This window comes from Agrilus planipennis, unplaced genomic scaffold, assembly GCF_000699045.2.
Source record: "Agrilus planipennis isolate EAB-ADULT unplaced genomic scaffold, Apla_2.0 scaffold49, whole genome shotgun sequence".
NCBI lineage: Eukaryota > Metazoa > Arthropoda > Insecta > Coleoptera > Buprestidae > Agrilus > Agrilus planipennis.
This window is the reverse complement of record NW_020438913.1, coordinates 59,631-79,352: the sequence shown is the minus strand read 5'-3', so window position 1 is coordinate 79,352 and position 19,722 is coordinate 59,631. Positions and strand designations below refer to the sequence as shown.

General features: G+C 32.5%; 3 protein-coding genes and 1 long non-coding RNA gene across 4 annotated transcripts; 2 read left to right on the top strand and 2 right to left on the bottom strand.

Moving 5' to 3' along the window:
* Nucleotides 1-6: 6 nt before the first annotated feature.
* On the bottom strand, nucleotides 7-567 carry LOC108733404 (cytochrome c oxidase assembly factor 5). Its single transcript, XM_018464556.2, has 3 exons — nucleotides 448-567; nucleotides 291-383; nucleotides 7-237 (listed from the first exon to the last, which is right to left on the bottom strand). The coding sequence occupies exons 1-3, from the start codon at nucleotides 553-555 to the stop codon at nucleotides 196-198; spliced, it is 243 nt and encodes an 80-aa protein (XP_018320058.1). The 5' UTR covers nucleotides 556-567; the 3' UTR covers nucleotides 7-195.
* Nucleotides 35-571, top strand: LOC108733406. The gene is made up of 3 exons (XR_001937218.1): nucleotides 35-127; nucleotides 200-340; nucleotides 410-571. It is a non-coding gene; the product is annotated as an uncharacterized LOC108733406 (long non-coding RNA).
* A 1,388-nt stretch (nucleotides 572-1,959) lies between these two features.
* On the bottom strand, nucleotides 1,960-3,254 carry LOC108733402 (acylpyruvase FAHD1, mitochondrial). Its single transcript, XM_018464555.2, has 4 exons — nucleotides 3,035-3,254; nucleotides 2,883-2,973; nucleotides 2,429-2,572; nucleotides 1,960-2,367 (listed from the first exon to the last, which is right to left on the bottom strand). The coding sequence occupies exons 1-4, from the start codon at nucleotides 3,103-3,105 to the stop codon at nucleotides 2,023-2,025; spliced, it is 651 nt and encodes a 216-aa protein (XP_018320057.1). The 5' UTR covers nucleotides 3,106-3,254; the 3' UTR covers nucleotides 1,960-2,022.
* A 410-nt stretch (nucleotides 3,255-3,664) lies between these two features.
* LOC108733401 (F-box/WD repeat-containing protein 1A) lies at nucleotides 3,665-19,672 on the top strand. The gene is made up of 8 exons (XM_018464554.2): nucleotides 3,665-3,949; nucleotides 15,844-16,066; nucleotides 16,299-16,485; nucleotides 17,134-17,590; nucleotides 17,947-18,209; nucleotides 18,773-18,962; nucleotides 19,077-19,239; nucleotides 19,351-19,672. The coding sequence occupies exons 1-8, from the start codon at nucleotides 3,896-3,898 to the stop codon at nucleotides 19,359-19,361; spliced, it is 1,548 nt and encodes a 515-aa protein (XP_018320056.1). The 5' UTR covers nucleotides 3,665-3,895; the 3' UTR covers nucleotides 19,362-19,672.
* Nucleotides 19,673-19,722: the final 50 nt, after the last annotated feature.

Sequence of the window (19,722 nt, the reverse complement as noted above, 5' to 3'; positions counted from 1 at the left end):
TTTTGATTTTAACCTCAATTTAACGTCAAATAATTACTTATTATTTTTCCATTTTTCTATCTTTGATAAATTTAGAAGATTATTTTATACTACCTACATATATTTTTCAACAACTTATCACACACAGGTAAGATTTTTTTGTGATTCATATAACTACTTAATAACTACTATGTAACCACAAACATAACTGTTTCTTTAGTAGCCCTTTCTGCCTTTGAATCGTACACGGTTATCCAGCTGCAAATTTTTTGTTAGCATATTCGTCTACTCCATTCTTCAGAAATACTTACCAAAGATCTTTTGCATTCAAAAAAAGTATTTCGAAGGGCATGACATTCAGGTGCTAAATTGCTTTTTAAGCATTCTCTGGGTGTCTTCTTTTCCTTTTAATAAATATTACAAATTTTAGGTCTTTACATGATGAAATAAGGTGATATAGTAGCTTACAATACGACAGCATTCACTTTCCAGAAGGCACATTTTTAGATCTGCTCTAATACCTGCACACGGCGACTTATCAGCCAGCGTTTCTCCTTCATCTTCATATCGTATCATCTTATAAACCAATTCAGTATGTTTTTAAATATCTGTATTCAGTTAATACCATTGCATGCTGTTTTAAATTCTAAAATTTTTGAACGTTTTTTTCAACCTAACCTAAAACGCAAATGAATAAACTCCTAGTCTATCTATGCTCCTGCTCGGCGACAGATTGTCGAATTATATGTTTGTTGTTTGTTAATTTTCCTTTGTTAAATGAATTATTTTAGTCTTGATTAATAATGAATTTTTCACTACTGAAAATGCTTAAGTATATTTTATGCATTTGTAGTATTATATGGTATTAGTATGCGTATTTTTTATTTTTCGACCTTGTCGTTAAGATTATTTCATTTAGCCTTTTCAAGGAAATGTTTATAATATGACTGACTTGAGTTGATGCTACATTAGTACAGGCATTTATGTATTTATATTATTTATATTATACGAATAGCGAATAAAAATAGGTAAATGTGTTGTTAGTAGGCTCAAATTCATTGAAATTTTAAGATCTATGCTGTTTCGCGTACTGATTATATATATATTTGCATTTAAGTTTTCAACCTTTTTATCAAAATAATTTTGTTTGTCCATCGATGGACTATTGAACGAGTTCCACACCCATGCATTTCCTTAATATTTCCTGTTACATTCCAAAATGTTTCCTTTTATAGAAACACATTGGAGTTCTCAACATGTCGGACGAAAATAATTCAAATAACAGTGACAGCAGCGAATCATTGCCTGGAAAAACGAGAAAATCGCTTCATTTGGATCAACCGAGGGTTGCTAAGAAATCCACGACTTCTGCTCCAATACCGGAACTCAAATCGGTAACCAGAAGACAGACCAGATCACTTTTGCAAAAGGAAGCCAGTGACAAGTTTTTAGACAATTTTGATCCGGAAACAAGTACCAGAGAAAAAAAGAAATTAAATCGAAGAATAAACAGTTATTCATCGCGAAGAGTTGCTGGCGCGCTTTATGACGAAAATGGGATACATCTAGCAACAGGTGAAGATATGTGCGATTGCCTAAGTTTAAATTGTCCTGGTTGTCATTTTCCATGCCAGAAATGCAAGTCTACCAAATGCGGACCCGAGTGTAGAGTAAATCGTAAATTTATTTACGAACAGATCGAATACCATGGCAGTGATTTGGTTGTTAAAAATCCTCTTTGTAACAAGTGAAATGCAAGATATCACATTCCTGTGTATCCAGAATCAAGAATAGTTTACTGCTACATTGTTATTGACATTGATAAGCATATGTACTCACTTCATCTGGAAAATGAGAAACAATGGAAGATGAGTACAATTGATAAAAAAAGTAAATAAAATAATAATTAGAGTTAAGCGGTACATGTAGCCTTAATTCTGTAAGTTGAATCGTTTGCATTATGTTAATAAAAACACATTGTTTTTTTTTTAATGATATTTATTATTTCCGACAAAATGTATAATCGGCAAAGAAGCTTTCTTTTTAACCGTATACTTTTACACCGAAATACGACTCATCGATACCCTCAATTCCACTTTCAATAAAATCGCTTGGTTTAATGGGGCCCATGTTCGGTGGCGAACCAGTCAGAATTAAATCGTAAGGTTCTAAAGTCATATACTGTGTTATGTACGATATTAACTCCGGAATAGTGAAAACAAAATCTTTAGTGTTGCCGCGTTGACGTTCTTGTCCGTTGACTTTACACCATATTTCAATCTGGTGAGGATCAGGTATCTTTTCTTTGGGTATAAATGTGCTCACGGGACATGCTGTGTCGAAACCTTTTCCCATACACCATGGGAGACCTTGACCTCGTGCTTTTTCCTTAAAAATAATCAACAGATTAAATAAAACTTAGATGTAGAAAAACTTTTTTTTTTGTTACCAGAAAGTTTGTTGCAGTCAAGTCTTGAGCAATGCAGTAACCCCCTATAACATCCATTACGTTTGATTGCGAAACGTTTTTGCATTTTTTCCCAATAACCACGCCCAATTCCACTTCTTGATTCACCTTAAAATCTTCTGGAATCTAAAATTTTTAAGTGCTGAATTGCGTCATTTTTAATAGATTCTCCGAAACAAAAGAAAATTAATAAAAATGATAATAAGAAAAGGGCTGAAGTTACGTAAGCATGGGATTTACAATTTGAGTTTTTATCTAATTTTTAGCGCAAATTACTATTCTCCTAAAAAATTGCATTGGAAGTTAACTATGGTTAGTAAACAATTTAATGAAACTAACAAAGAGCCACCTGGATCATTAAACCAATTATTTTACTAATTGACATTAGTATGACCATATTTACGCAAAACCGACATAAAAGTAGGTATATACTTACGCATATTTTTTCTCCTTCCAGAATATATGACGAAACAGGTTTTATAAATATTACTGGATCTGCAGGCTTTTCTTTGAAATTAGGAGCGGTTCTACAAATAATTGGAAAAACTGTTAACGTACTTTAGATATTTAGGATTTTAATTTGAGTACCTGTAATTAGCGCCAGCACAAACAATTTTTGTTCCACATTTTACGAAATTTTTTAATTGTAGTGATGACATTATTTTTGAAAATTAAAGCGACTGAAAAGTTTGTCTATGTTATGTAACCATACAGTACGTTTATTTTGTTGTGCTTATCATGAAGATAAACATGTTTTTCTCTTATTTTTTATGATTATTTTGTAATTGCATAATTCTTCTTGAAGTGCCAGATAATATTTAAATATGTTTTGAAATAATTTCTGTTTTGTTATCCAATATTTCTCATAATTGTCACAGATGTCACTATCAATCATTAAGAAAGTAAGTTATCTAGTAAGTCAACTATACTTAAAAATAATTATTTCTGTTTTTCTAAATTAGTTTTAAACCTGCATCGGAGTTGAAAGGAGCATAATCAATAAATAACAATAAATTACAAAAGGATTCGAGAGTATCAAGATTTATGTTTTTGTTTATAGGAGTTCAAAGCATATAAATCTCTATGGAAATCGAATTTTGCTGCTCTATGAACAATAGGCTAGGCTGTAACCAACGAGCTGTAAGGCTATAAGCAATTTATTGAATATCTATAGTCTATGACAGTTATGGAGTTTATTTTGTCTATGAGTTTATTAAAGAAAAAGAAGCGAGAAAGGCGAAGCGTCAAGTAAAAGTAGTACTGACAGGTACTGACGCTGTGGTGTGGCTGTTGTGGGTTAATATTTTTAATTTTTTGTGATTTGAGGGTTTTATCCCAAACTATAGTGATTCTTTAATGTGGTTAAATAGGTTTTGACGTGCCTAATCCCAAAATAGTTTTAATATAGTGAATGTAAGAGTAATATTTCGTGTAAGCACACCTAACGAAATGATTAACATGGAAACAGATAAAGTAATCGAAGATACAAACAGCAACTCACAGGTATATGCAAATATGTTCAGTTATTCTTTTAATAATGTACATTGATTTTATGTTTTCTATATTGACTAATTTTAGATTTTAAAACTGAAAATCATTTTCAATTTCCGTATCTTTGTCATCTGTCATATTGTCGTTATGATATCGTTCTCTTGTGATTACTCATGTTTTTCTGAAAACTATATACATATTATCATTTAATATTTGTATATTTAAATTTTTAATTATAACGTTTAAACCAAATTAAAAACCGAATTATATTCAACGAATTCAATTAGGCTATGTGGTCAGTTTTTCGTAGTTACCTCAATTTTGAAAGTAGGCCAAAATGGTTAGGTATAATACGTTTAGTTATATCTGCATGTAGTTACCAAGTTCATTCGTACATGCTTATTTTTTTGCAAATAAAAAGACACTTTCTGGGTGCTTGACCTCTGCATGAATCACTCATTTTTATTAAAGTTAGGTATTTTCCTTTAATCCATGTAGTTTTGATTGTTTATAAAGAGTTCGTTTTTCATCAGTTTCTATGTTATAATTATAACTTGGTTTTTGTTTAGTGAAAGTATTTTTCCTTTACAATGCAATGGTGTATAAATAATTAATAAATTATCTTTAAGAGGATTGGTAATGCGTTTGTTCAATAGAATTATTATCTAGGGATTGACTTTATTTTTACGTTTTTTATCACTTATTGATTAGTATTAGCACCAGTCAAAAACCTTCGTTTTTTGTTTACACAATAATAATTACTAAATAAGTCAGCACAGTCTTTTGAAATAGCCTTGTTGCTTGCTTCGAGGTAATCAACAATGTAACCGAAAGAAAAAAGTTAATAGAAGATTTTATGAGACTAAATTTTATTCATCTCCTTGAAATTTATAGTAGATACCTAAACACTTACAATTAATCAAAATAGTAACTATGCACCCATGCATAGGTACCTACCTACATTAGAACATTAGTTTTTTTTTGGGAAGCAATAATGACCTAAAAGTTTTTGTAACTACTGTCTAAAAGGCTTCCCTATGCGTTATCCTGGTTCAAGTACCTACCTATCTTTTCTGGGTTTATTATATTGTTTTTGAAACCGTTATGTGGCTTTCCGGATTTGTGCATGTAATAGCATTCGTGTATAAATAATTTACATGTAGGTGCACGCGTTTGATAGTTCAGATAACCATTCCTACTATAATTAATTCGATCCGGAAACGTACCAGCCGCTTTCGAGATAATTGCTCCGTCTTTTTTTTTGTGGGCTTCTTCGTGAAGATTAAACCGTTATTAGGTTTTGCTTGAGCAGTTGGATGACGTTGAAGATTAGAAAGTCGTTAGCACCCCGTCTGTTCTAAAAACCGTATTGTGTTGTTTAGTTTTTGTAAAAGATCGTCGTTTTGCAATTGACAAGCTTATGATACGGTTCAGATACTGTAGCGGTTTCATTTCCTTTTTGTTTTCGTATCTCATTTTTATACGAAATATATTTATGTCTAAAAACATCTTTTACTAGCTTCTGGTCTTCTGCACGAGGCCTAGCCTGCGTGGAATTCTAATTATTATTACAGATACCTACCTACATGTTTTTATATTTTATAAACTTACTATGAAACCGTTTTATTTTTATATGCGACTAGCTAGCTTTTACTTTTTTATTTAGCCATTATAATCGTAATGTTGTCAGTCCTAAGACTAGTTGAACACGTACCTCGACTACGTACTTCGCATTTTTCTAAAACTAGAACATCCCACATCCATAACTATTTGCTACTTGTACACCTCGTAACTCCTGTTTTTGCATCTAATATGTCTCTAATTAGACCTTCATGCCCGAGAAGGTGTCCTACCAACGTATATCGTCTATTTCTTATTGACTTCCATACTGTTTTATTTAGCAAGTTAAAAATTATTTGTCATCCCTTTAATAATAATCAGGTACTATTATCTACTATTCCACTAGTCCACTTTTCAATTTCCAAAAATTATCCAGATCAAATTTCTTTGAAATAATTTATGAATGTGTACCTGCTTGTCGACATTCATTTAAATGAATTTAATTAGCATTCACGCATGTGGATATTTCATGCAATGTCTTAATATTCTCGAATTAAAATGCGATTATGGTTTTGTCCGTGAGCTGTTTTGGTACATAATGAATTAATTTTCTGTCTTAAATTGGTAATTTGGTGGGCGTTTGTTCAGTTACTGGAGGTTATTAACATTGATATTGGAATAGATAATAAATAATAATGTTAATTGAAATCGAAAAAAATAAAGTTAAATTTGAATCAAATTATACACATTATTTAAAGTAGCTGGTTTAGTGTAAGTTCTTATAATAAATTGCTCAAAAAATTGTAAATTTGTTTACCACCTAACAAGGTATATTTAGCATGTGATAAATGAAATTCCTGAGTACATAAAAATTATAATTGCTGCTAAGTACTTATTGTAACTACAAATATGAATAAACAATAAATACTTGAATAATTAGAAGTATTAGTTTAAAACAAATGCTACCTAGGTATTAATACATTATTATATGTACAGTGGAATTCGTTTATTATGACTCCGCCTATATTGACCAACCGTTTAATATGAAGTAATTGCAGTGTTAAGGGTGGTTTTCATATTAAATTCTCTATAGGAAAGTTTGGATATAATGACTCCGTTTAAAATGACATATCGTTTATTATGAGTGATTCCCAAGAAATCATATCCGGCTATAGTGACCCAAATGATTAATAATAACGTTTTCGCTCATTTTTCTGACCCTTCTTATGTATATTGATATTACAATTCATCGTTCTTTTTCTTTTTCTGTTAATAAATATATACAATTTGTAGTTTTTCTCTCTATTAAACTAAATAACTAACCAAAATAGAAAGTTGTTTATTTTCTAAAACTATGCTTTGTATGACGCCCGCTTAGTATGACGTGTTTGTCATTTCCCTTCGATGTCATTATAAGCGGATTCTACTCTATGTATATAGCAGTTCGTAATGTCTGTACAGTATACAGTGCTTTGTTTGGTAAAAAAATAAAAATACTGTAGGTTAATTGGATATTGTAGAGATCGGATTGATATCCAGAATGGAATGTAAAAATTTATTTTTATTCTTAATCGTCTCACGATCAGTTTAAAAAAAGTCTAGCTGTTTGAAATAACACAATAAATATAGATGACTTTATTTGCGTTCTGAGTTCTAAAGATTTTAATGGCCTATTGGCTTGTTTGTCTGTCTGTTACAAATGATCGTGTAAAACATCGCTTACTTTGCTAATAAATTATCATTACTGTAAGTGTGTGTAACTAAACATAGAGAAGAATTTATAAATAAATTGTTAATATTGATTGCCTATTAAACCTCCTTTTTCACTGATGAATGGTGAATTTTTATTTTTTTTTATGTTGAGTTTATTTGATTTTGGTTGTTGAAAGTATTCAGAAGTCACAATGAGAACTTAAAAAATCTAGGAATATTTGAAACTAGCTTTTAACCGCGGTTTTGCTCGCTTTGATATCCTAAATAAGTGTTAAAAATCATCGACGACCACATAAAACTAATTTTTCGGGAACAGTTCTGGATAAAAGGTACCATAGGTCCTTTTCTGTACCCCTGACAATGTGAGAACAAAATTTCATATAGGTTTCACCACGGTCTGGCCCGTGCTGATGTCCTAAATATGTGTCAATGCTCATCGATGACCACATAAAACTAATTTTTTCTATCCTTCGGGCACAGTTTTTTTTTTCTGGATGAGAGGTACCCTATGTCCTTCTCTGTACCCCTGACAAAATGTGTAGAAAATTTCATAATAATCGATTGAGTAATTAAGGCGTGAACTCGTAATGAACTAGCAAACAAATAAATTCACATTCGCATTTATAATAGTTGGAATTTGTTGATACTTTAGAACACTGTAGGATCTTGATGTCTAGGTATTTGCTATTGTTTGGTGGACAAGTAGAAAATTTTCGTTTGAGGAGGACTAGTGTGAAAACATGCTTTTATAATCGCCATAAAAAGAATGCTGAAGGGCGTTATTTTGATTTTATGGATATATTCGAGCTGTAAAACCAGCATATTGGAAACCCCCGCATAATATGTACATCATGTTAATTATGTTAGGCGACCGTACACCGTGAACTAACTAAACATTCGCTTATAGAAACAAATGTCCATTGACCTTAAAAGTCGATATGTCGCCGTTGTTGCTGCGCCATTTATTTTATTTATCATTATACGTATTATTCGTCCGATGTCTACTGTTTTCCAAAATGTATATTTTTTGTCGCTTAAAGATGTTAATAATACGTTTTTTTTTCGCATTTTTGTCTAAAACGAAATGGGTAAAAAATGACGCTACTACGTTCCTAAAAATAATGAATTTTAAAGAGCATTCCCATTTCCAAGCTTAATGTGACAAACAGAACTTAATGTTGAGGTTTTACGTAATCTGAATTAACTCCTATTACTTATTTCTAAATCAAAATTTAGCTTGTAAATGTAAATAGATACATATTTACAAGTAAATAAGACGGTAATATTGTACGATACTGATTATATGATTTTTGTTTGTTGGATCTTTTTTATTGTCAGTTAATAAAGGTTAATCGTAAATAGTTCATTCATTTGGTTTGCTTGAAAAGTTATTTATTTGTTACTTATTTAATGTTAAACTAGCTGGGGTACCTGGTACCTTGTGTGGTAGTTGGAATAAAAGGATAAACTTTAAAATTAATACATAGGTAGCCCCACCCATACAAAAAGGGCTTTGAATAGTCCCCAATGTTGTAGAACAGACCACAACATTCAACTGTGTTCTAGAACGTTCCGCAATGATCTGGGATATTCCGGACTATTCCCGGACATTCCACAACATTCTATAATGTTCTGAAATGTTGTGGAAAACTCTCGAATGTTGTGGACTGTTCTAGAAATTTCTAGAGGGCAAAACTTCCAGCCCTTATATCTTCAAAAGCACACTCTTCAACCTTCTTCGTCGATGGGAGATAGAGGGTTACCCCTCCATGTAACTCTTTTGATCGTACCGGGACTCATTTCTGAGTTTTAGCGGAACGCAAATTGTACACTTTCTTTTATAATATATAGTCAATTAAAATAATACCGTTCATCCCTTCATAAAATTGGATATTTCCAAGACTGACGAAATAATTAATTATGTACTTATTATTTGTTAGTTAGTACACTGTTATCGTATTTTTTAATTACCGAACGTATTTAATATAAATGTTTTATTTTATATTAATAGACAAACTAATCATTCGCTAATTCTCTAGAAAAACAGCTAGTATTTTTTAATAAAGTAAAAACTGTTTCTTTTTAATATTATGGTTTAGTTCTGAATGTTGATAGTAAAGAGAAAACATTTATTGTTCTTTTAATTGCAAAAAAAGGTTACGTACGTACTTATCTTAATTGTTAGAATAAGTACAAAATCGTTTTTCAATCGTGTACTTCCTTTGTTCTTTTAAAATTAGTTATTACGAAACTCGGCGGTCGTTTTAGTTTTTATTTGCGTCTGCATGAACATAAACGTAGTAATGCCTGGAATAAAGAAAGTTTTTTTGACAGTTAACAAAACATTATGATTGAATAAAGGAATGATGAAACGTTCTAATTTTAGACTAGGGAAAGTAGAAAGTTTATTTTGATTTCTCGGCAACAAAAGCATGTAGTATTTTCTTTTTTGTTTTCGTTTATTCTAAATAAATATAAGGGAGATTGGGGCGTATTGATAAACAAAAAGATAGGTCTTACCCCAACTGTTGCGGTTAGTTGGGGTGAGACCTTTCTTTTTGTTTCGTTTATTCTGTTTTTCTCTTATTGAGGTAAATCAGTTATTTATAGTGTTTTTGTCTGTTTTTATTTAAATATGTACGTAAATATCACACAGAAAGTGTTTTATTAGTATAAATAAATGATCAAATAAACTTGATACGCTTTTAGAAAATACCACAAATGGTGCGGTAAACGCCATCTGTAGTATTTTCTAAAACGCACTGTTAAGACAGCAGGTAAAAGTTGGTCTGTGTTCTGTCGGAGCTGCCTGCGACGCGCTGATGAGATCCAAAAAGATCGAAATCGCGATCCGCGTCTGGCAGTTTCGACAGAATACAGATCACTTCTAATTATTTTATTTGATACGGTTTGTTTGTTATTTACAAAATTGATAAAAGTAACTGCACTTAATGTGATTTCTTTATGCAGAAAATCGACCTTTTAATTAAATAAGTAAATCATATTAATACAGATCAGTTGGCCTTTTTATCTTCCACGTTTCATCCTACAAAAGTTTATTATTTACCAATTCACTATAATTCAATTTTAAATGTTATTGTCAATAATAAAACAAGAAAATTATGTATCGCTATCACCAATGAACAAAGTAGTTATTCAATTAATTGATATCGTAATGGACGTCTAAATATTATTATGTGTAGTAGCAATGATGTAAGCTGTTGATGTTTACTTTATTAGTTCTTCTACAACTGTCACTGTTTACATTTTTCATCGATTTCGATTTCTTTATACGTTACCAATTTATGCCCAAAAGAAGTAACCGAAGTAAAGAGAAGCATTGAAACATCTAAGTTAGATTGCTGTTCTAGTAAAAGCTAATTAGCGGTAATAGGTTAATTGAAACTCAGTTAATGTGGCAAAATGTATGTGTGTTCAATGCTTGAAATTGTGCAATATCAAAGTAGGTAAAAGCAAAACGTTCACCGAATATAGAAATTACACATGTGAATAAAATAATTCGAAGTGGTCTGTATTCTGTCGAAACTGCCAGACGCGGATCGCGATTTCGATCTGTTTGGATCTCATCAGCGCGTCGCAGGCAGCTCCGACAGAACACAGACCAACCTTTACCTGCTGTTGTAACAGCGCGTTTTCGTTTCAGCAAGTAGATATCCATATTTTTAAATTGTTGGAGCATACGTAATCCTAAAATGTAGCATCGTACTACAGATGGCGTTTACCGTTAAGACAGCAGGTAAAGGTTGGTCTGTGTTCTGTCGGAGCTGCCTGCGACGCGCTGATGAGATCCAAAAAGATCGAAATCGCGATCCGCGTCCGGCAGTTTCGACAGAATACAGACCACTTCTAATTATTTTATTCGATTATGGTAACGTGCCTATCACGTTGAGGTTAGCTACGCCGGGATTCGTTTCAGCAAGCAGATATCCATATTTTTAAATGGACCTTGTTGGAGCATATGTAATCCTAAAATGTATCATTGTACTACAGATGACGTTTACCGCGCCATTTGTGGTATTTTCTAAAACGCGCTGTTAAGACAGCAGGTGAAGGTTGGTCTGTGTTCTGTCGGAGCTGCCTGCGACGCGCTGATGAGATCCAAACAGATCGAAATCGCGATCCGCGTTCGGCAGTTTCGACAGAATACAGACCACTTCGAATTAGTTTATTCGATTAAGCTAACGTTCCTATCACGTTGAGGTTAGCCACGCCGGGATTCGTTTCAGCAAGTAGATATCCATATTTTTAAATGGACCTTGTTGGAGCATACGTAATCCTAAAATGTAGCATCGTACTACAGATGGCGTTCACCACGCCATTTGTGGTATTTTCTACACATGTGAATTCACCTTTTTTGTTAATGAGTTACATACATCGGTCGTACCTCAAAGTAACACTTCAATTTTGTATTTAAAAAATGTGCGTCTTGTATGGTAATAATTACAGAAGCACCGGATTTCATTCGCCGAATATCGGATAATTCGGCTCCATTATCCGGTACCAGGCCGGATCCGCCGAGTACAGAATCTCTAGTAATAGTAGACTTGAAATTGGTTTTGTTGATGATAGAGATTACTGCTTCTGTGTAGATTTTACAAATACATATTTCGTTTGTTTATACAGATCGCGTTTTGCGGAGCAGAAGTCGAGAAATCGTATCAAATTGATTCATTTGGCTAACCTACTTAGAGCCAGTTGTAACTGCGTGAAAAATCGAATAACTATATTTTCGATTTTTATTACTTTTTTTGATAGTTCAATTTCGTCCACTTTTATGATTTGGAAATAATTAACGATAAGTGAAACAATTGCAGTCGCAAACTAGAACAACGCGATTTGTTTTAACAAAACAAAATTTAAAGCAATAAAACAAAAGTAATTTACTTATATTGGCTACAATTTTTGAATAACGAAGAATATTTTAAAATTCACAAATTGTAGGTTTGGTATAGAACTTTCATAACATCTGCCTATATCCCGAAATGCCAAAGAATTATTGTTTATCTCTTGGGTAGATAATTCAATATTAATTTCTTACTAATTGTATGTATGGGAAAGTATTTATCAGTCCGGATTTTGGAATACACTGGCTTAGTCTTTTTGAAGAACAAAATTTTCACAATAAAGTGATATTTATTTGTGTTTTTTATTGTTATCACCATCTTTAAGCCGATATCTTCATTACGAACTACTAAATTTTAAATACAAGACATTAATAAATAAACTAATGGTAGGCTTAAGATTAGTGATAATCTGAGACACAGTAGATACTTTGATGTATTTGAATCACCCTGTATATTTATCTATTAATAAACGAAATGCATAGGGAGCTGACCATAAATTGTCTAACACTAATTGGGGGAAGCCCAGCCGGCCGTTATGGGTCTGTTACGTACGAGGAGGAAGAGATTAATATTTCCGTTCAGTAGCGATTTTAGAATTTATTAAAAATTGAATTCTTATTAGAAATTAAAAAATCTTTTTTTAATTGAATCCTAAAATTTTTACATTGCACGTGTTTGCGTAATGGGAAGGGGTAGAGGGGTCAAGCTACTCTTTACAATCTCGTTGCATGGGGAGTAGGGAAGAAATTGATGAATTTTGTGTGACGTAATTTAGGGTCAGTAATAAGTATGTATACTAAGTGTAGAAAACTATTCTTTTAAAAATAATCAAGAATTATTGTTTAGTATATTTGTACCTATGTACGCCAAAAATTAATCAATTTCTCATTTCTCAAATAAATGGTTAGTATAACAAATTCTTCTTCCCTACCAGTCACTGTGAGCTCGAAACTGTTAACACCACTGCTTCGAGTGATCGAAATTCACTTTTGTGTACAATTTGTTTAATCACTTTCTTTGTGTTTAAAATTGTTTGAAAAATTAAATTTAGAGAATTGTTTGTAGATAGGTATGCAACACATCGTACACTTCGGCCTAAGAAATTGCTGACACTACGTAATAAATACTACTTTGCCTTGTGATGACAGCACTCATTTCTTTTATGTATAATATTTGTATTTATAGTCAGAATGAAATTAGAAGATGTTAATTACAATGAACATGGGATTCCTTCAATTTTTGAGAATAGTTTCTCTTTAGTTATTTATGTGATATAATTGAAGATATTTTGTAGTAATAAATACTGTGTATTGTCGAGAGTGTATAGTTTCTCTGAAAATGCTTTTTTGTTAAAATTAGTTATAAAAAATGTACCTGTCTAATGTAGTTTTTTTAATGATATTGATTTCTTCATTGTAAGATAAACCGTGTAAAGCGTACTATTCCTTTGTCTGTTTAATTACCAGTGTTCACATAACAATTCCAGATTAACGTCTATTAAGTTAATTATTTAATTTAATCAAAGCCTTTTACAGTATACCTACTTGTTAAAATTTCTTCGTTATTGTTTTCAATATGTTGTTTTTTGAAAACAATAATGATTCTTGATGGTAGATTATTTTGGCTATCTCATTCAATAAATTTTGAAGTTCGAATATGATTGCGTATATTTATGTATGTAAAAAAGTATTGCTTAATATTTACTTTGAAGTTCTACTTTATAATTAATTAATAATTTTTTGAACCCTGAAGCTTCGCGAAAGTGAGATGAACATTACGAAATACAATTAGGGAAATTAAAGGAATAATTAATAGATGTTTTGAGAAAGTGTATAATTTAAAATTTTAATGATAAAGTGGGTATTGCAGTCAGTGAACTTAATAAATGGACTGTTCTTCCTGTAATAACAATGTAAACCGTGTAATAAGGTGAAGGTACATTTATTTTTAATAAATGGTCTTATAACCAACGTATCCACACGCAGAAAAAAAACAATACCTTGTTCTAGAATAGAAAGACTTATTACATACTAATATCTTCCTGTTGTCCGAGACTACGTCCGCGTGAAATTCGATTATATCGTAAATTCTCATTTTACACCTTAGGGGTGATATTTTAAAAACTCATTTTATAGGCTTGAATTTCATTGAGACGCTTCTGGATTAATTCATCATAAGGTCGTCAGTCCTAAGCCTGGTTAGACACGCGCCTCCTATCCTGAGCTAATCTTCGCTTTTCCCCAAAACTATAATTGTCCACATTCTTAACTATTTGCGAACAATAATCTAATCTACTTTTTTTTCCTTGCATACTAATATTATTGTTTTACTTTTATTTATTTTCATACGATACTGTTTTGTCAATACCGTTTCCATTTGATTTAAAGCAATCTCTAACTCCTCCTTGCTAGATAGATGCTAATACTGCTATATCATCTGCAAAATCAAAGCATACTAATGTTTTGCCCCCTTTATATCAATCCCGATCGCGTTTTCGGTGTATAGATTAAAAAGTAGCGGTGACAGTGTGCATCCCTGTCTGACTCCCATATTTATTTCTCTAAAGTAATTAATTAAGGATGAAAAAATTTCGAACTTCGAAATTGGAAGAATTAAAATAGGCATTTCAAAGAAATTGAAAAATTCCCTCCTAATAAATGAGTTCGGTGTGCATTTCAGTTTTATAGCAACATTCAATGGATGCGTTAAATATTATTAGCGAAACATTAAACTTTACTGTTACTATATTGTACATGTGGGCTTCTGGCCTACTTTTGTAAGAAAGAACACTACATTCTGTTGTTGCTACATACCGTGTATAAGAACGATCATTTGAAAACTGATGAAAAATAAGGCTAATAATGAGATTTGTTTGTTAATTTTTGATATTTATTTGCTTCTAATTTCAATTTAAAAAAATAAATATTGGCGCCTATTTGTGTTTGATGTTTTTTTTTTCTTTATTTACAACTTAAATAACGGTCAACCTGCAGACTGTATTACGGGCCCCTTAAGGTTAAATAATAGATTTTTGGCAAGATCCGGCAAATAGTTTAATTTGACGATAACAATTTACTTCCGTCAACTGACAATTTTTTAATGTATTTACGAAAAAAAAAATACGAAAGAAAGTTTTTTTNGCATTATCTTTATTGTCTCGGTTAATTCTCAATTAATTGCAGTAAAATAAAATGTTGTATTCATATGATTTAAATTTATTTGAATTGAACTATTAGGGTTCATTTGTATTTTTTTAAGGACAAATGACGTTGTAAATAGCTTCTAATTAAAAACTACTTAAAAATCACTTGGAATTTCATGATACCGGAGTTCATCCAGAGATATTGAAATTATTTCTAATTTAAATGTATATTTTTCTTTTGTTACATATAATATTCCTTTAAATAAATTATTTATTACAATATGTACTTCCCCTAAAAAAAAAGGAATTATCATTTTATGAGTAATCTAATTCGGAGTCCTCGTAATAATTGTAGTAATGAAGATACTTTAGCGTGGATAATTTGGGAAGCTGTATATTTTGTTAAAATATGTTTAAAGAAATATCGAACATATAACCTGAATGTTTAAGTTGCTTTTTCTAGCAATTATTAGAGAACTATTTTCAATTTCGAATTCAATATTAATTTAATGTTCTTGTTTTCGTCCTACCTTCATAATATGCATTTAGCAAATTTGGATTAAAAAAATTATTTAACTTTTTATAGAAGTGGACGATTTTTTATTTATCTTCGTCTTTATTTTTAGTACCCGCAGACGATATTGTACGATCCTGCCCGAAAAAAAGAGCCTTCTTCAACATACTCAGCAGAGCGAGACGCATGTTTGAGATTTTTCGAAAAATGGAACGAATCGGATCAGGTGGAATTCGTGGAAAATTTATTGGCTCGTATGTGTCACTATCAACACGGGCATATCAATTCCTATCTGAAGCCTATGTTACAAAGGGATTTTATATCGCTTTTACCAAGTAAGATTTTCGTCTTCTTTACTAATAGTTTTTACTCAGTTGCAGGGTAACCGTCATTCCTTATAGTTACCTTTTATAAATTTTATTTACGTTTCTATTTTTAATATTAAAATAATGCTATTTTATTTTTAATAAAGAATACTGTAAGAAAAATGTGGCGTTTGTAGTTATTTATTTACTTTTGATTGACGTTGCAATATTTTTTTTGTAAATTGTATTACTTTTATTAAAGAGAAAGGGTTAGATCACGTGGCCGAAAACATCTTATCGTATTTGGACGCAGAAAGCTTGTGCGCCGCAGAATTAGTGTGCAAAGAGTGGCTTCGTGTTATATCTGAGGGTATGCTATGGAAGAAACTCATAGAGAGGAAAGTGAGAACAGATACGTTATGGAGGGGTCTCGCGGAAAGGCGACAGTGGTATGTTAAAAGATCGATAACAAAACGATCGATTTCTAGGCTATCGAGTTGGAGCTTAAAATTTCGCTTTATTTTAAAGGATAAACTAATTAGACAAATAAAAATAAAAAAGTGTTTTCAATTTTGTTTTATTTATGTTTTTTGTGTATGATTAATATATTACTGTATTATTGATTTAATTGAGTCATTTTATCATTAGTATTGCTTTGTGCAATTATTATATGTTAAATAATTTAAGAAACATTTAATTAAAAGGTAGGATAACAGGTATTCGATGAAATAAGTACATTTATAATTTATTTAAATAGTTCTAATTTGATATAAACACCCTATGTCCTTGTCTTTGAGAATGTAGAGTTGAGTTTGCTGAAGAAGTCACAATGGTGTGAACAAACGTTCAGTCGTCAATCAAAATAAGTTCTCGGTGTTCATTACATATGAAGCAAATTTAGGGTGAAAATTTTTATAAGCCCATTGTATATTCGTTGTGTCCAAATACCTATGATAACCCGCCTTTTAATTAAATTGTCCTGAACGTGAACAATCAGAAGTTACCATATTTTGAATAATTATCTGATTAGAAGATTTGTAGATTATGTACAATTTGGTTTAAAATTTTTTAGCAATTTTTATAATTTTCTCGTTTAGGATTCAGTACCTGTTCAAACCGAAACCGGGCGAAAACATTCGGCCTCATTCGTTTTATCGCGCTCTTTATCCAAGAATCATCCAGGACATAGACAGTATCGAAAACAATTGGCGAATGGGTCGGCACATATTGCAAAGGATCAACTGCCGATCAGAGAACAGCAAAGGCGTTTATTGTTTGCAGTACGATGATCAGAAGATTGTATCGGGATTACGAGATAATACGATTAAAATATGGGACCGGCATTCGTTACAGTCGACCAAGGTGTTGACGGGACATACGGGATCTGTGCTCTGTCTTCAGTACGATGACAAAGTGATAATAAGCGGCTCTAGTGACTCGACGGTCCGTGTATGGAACGTGAACAGTGGTGAGATGGTCAACACTCTGATACATCATTGCGAGGCCGTTCTCCATCTAAGATTTAATAATGGGATGATGGTCACATGTTCAAAAGTGAGTAAATGTGTATTTCGAGGGTGTAAGGTCTAACGACTGAAAAGCCTAAATGTTTACACCGCATATCCTTTAAACCTCGCACTTTGTAACAGAAAAAACTTCTATGAAATTTACCCCACTCGCATCCATTTTGTGTTTCAAGATTTACATGACAGAAGGACACAAAAAATTAAGCAAATATTAAGTATCCCTGAAGTGAAATGTAATTATAAAAATTCCCTTTCCTTCTCTGTCTACGTGAGGTTGTATTTATAAAAAAAAATATGAGTTGCCAGTTTTGAATGCATTCGAGTGATACAAGTGGAAGAAGAAGAGATTGAAGAATGTTTATGATGGGTTTGTTTTTGTTACAGGATCGTTCTATCGCAGTGTGGGATATGACGTCGCAATCGGAGATATCGTTACGTCGAGTCTTGGTGGGACATCGTGCGGCTGTGAATGTGGTTGATTTTGACGAAAAATATATTGTGTCCGCGTCTGGGGACCGTACGATAAAAGTGTGGAACACATCGACGTGTGAATTCGTGAGAACATTGAACGGACACAAACGCGGAATCGCGTGTTTGCAATATCGGGATCGATTGGTCGTGAGTGGTAGTTCCGACAATACCATTAGGTAAGTTATCTTATTATCACAAGGTAACCGAGCGGCATGGCCTAGAGGTCTAGACCATTGCTTAGCCCTTGGGCAAATGCTGAGGCAGTAATATTCCACAGATAATCTTTCACTCTCTTCTGTCTTCATTTCGTCCGTCTCATCTTTCTCACCCGAACCACCACCCACCCATTCCCACGATTCCTGAAAGCAGGCTGAAGAGGGCCTTCCGCCCTACCTTCCGGCATAGTCCGGAGGGACTGCCCGCCCACCGGCATTACTGGCTGGTGGGAATGAAACACCCAAAATTTTTTTTTTTTTTTTTTTAAATTACAAGGTATTGAAAGAAATACATCATTTAACTTTGGATAGTAATTGGTCCGCCAGACCAAAGGGGCTAAAGTCCACATCTACTATATTTGAGCAAAGAGAATTTTGTGTAGGCCAACGAATGGCATTTTGGGTATACCCCTGATTGTCACTCGGTTACATGGGGAGGGTTGTGTTTGATTTTCTTCTTTGTAATTTTAAAATATTGAGATTAGTTTGGATTTACACAAGTATGATGTCTGTTTTCACTTTAGACTGTGGGATATTGAATGTGGTGCTTGCTTGCGAGTCTTGGAGGGTCACGAAGAGTTGGTACGCTGCATCCGATTCGATTCGAAACGGATTGTAAGTGGTGCGTATGACGGGAAGATCAAAGTATGGGATCTTGTGGCTGCGTTAGATCTACGAGCGCCTGCAAATTCCCTATGCCTTAAAACGCTGGTTGTAAGTTAATGATTTAATTTTTATATTTTGAAAACTATTTGACATTTAATAATTTTTATATGATGGCTTAGTATTGTTTAATTATTTTGTTTGTCTGACGTAATTATTTAACAGGAGCACACGGGACGTGTGTTTAGACTGCAGTTCGACGAGTTCCAAATAGTTAGCAGTTCACATGACGACACGATCCTCATATGGGACTTTTTGAATTCCTCCCCTGACGTTATTCCAAAAAGAGGCCAGTCATGTACGCAAATGTCGACACGATCACCATCCCGTTAGTAAATCGAATTAATTATTTGATTCGCTCATAACTATAATAATTTAAAGATTAAAATGATTCACTTTGTAGGTTAAGGGTAGTTTTAATTTTATTTTCGATTTTCAGCATTTGAGTGATTTCGCAAGCTCCTTTATCAAACCGATGGACCAGAAATTAGTCGTACATTCTATATAAACCATGCCGAACAGCTTCGTGTGGGTGTGCTTGGTAAAATCCCTATTACGAATAAACGATTCTCTTCGATTTTGAAAAGTTACCTTAAAATGGCACATTCCCCCATAACCAATCGACCGTCTTCTACTCTCCTCCTTTCCTCCTACTCACTTCCCAATTCTGCGCGTTGTCTTAGTACAAATTACTTATTCGTAAAGTGTAAATAAATGCATTAAACAAAATTGTTTGCCGATTAAACAATGTGTCGTGTTTACGTTTCTATATACTTTTTAATTTTGAAAAACAAGATAGAGAGAGAGACAG

What these genes read in the sequence shown, in the direction of transcription:
- LOC108733404 (XM_018464556.2), bottom strand. Translation starts at nt 555, where the DNA reads ATGATACGATATGAAGATGAAGGAGAAACGCTGGCTGATAAGTCGCCG. An exon ending in AAAGTGAATGCTGTCGTATT is followed by an intron (nt 384 to 447) that starts GTAAGCTACTAT and finishes ATTTATTAAAAG; the next exon opens with GAAAAGAAGACACCCAGAGA. An exon ending in TTGAATGCAAAAGATCTTTG is followed by an intron (nt 238 to 290) that starts GTAAGTATTTCT and finishes AAAAATTTGCAG; the next exon opens with CTGGATAACCGTGTACGATT.
- LOC108733402 (XM_018464555.2), bottom strand. Translation starts at nt 3,105, where the DNA reads ATGTCATCACTACAATTAAAAAATTTCGTAAAATGTGGAACAAAAATT. An exon ending in TGTGCTGGCGCTAATTACAG is followed by an intron (nt 2,974 to 3,034) that starts GTACTCAAATTA and finishes AATTATTTGTAG; the next exon opens with AACCGCTCCTAATTTCAAAG. An exon ending in TGACTGCAACAAACTTTCTG is followed by an intron (nt 2,368 to 2,428) that starts GTAACAAAAAAA and finishes ATTATTTTTAAG; the next exon opens with GAAAAAGCACGAGGTCAAGG.
- LOC108733401 (XM_018464554.2), top strand. Translation starts at nt 3,896, where the DNA reads ATGATTAACATGGAAACAGATAAAGTAATCGAAGATACAAACAGCAAC. An exon ending in ATACAAACAGCAACTCACAG is followed by an intron (nt 3,950 to 15,843) that starts GTATATGCAAAT and finishes CTTTATTTTTAG; the next exon opens with TACCCGCAGACGATATTGTA. An exon ending in TGATGGTCACATGTTCAAAA is followed by an intron (nt 17,591 to 17,946) that starts GTGAGTAAATGT and finishes TTTTTGTTACAG; the next exon opens with GATCGTTCTATCGCAGTGTG.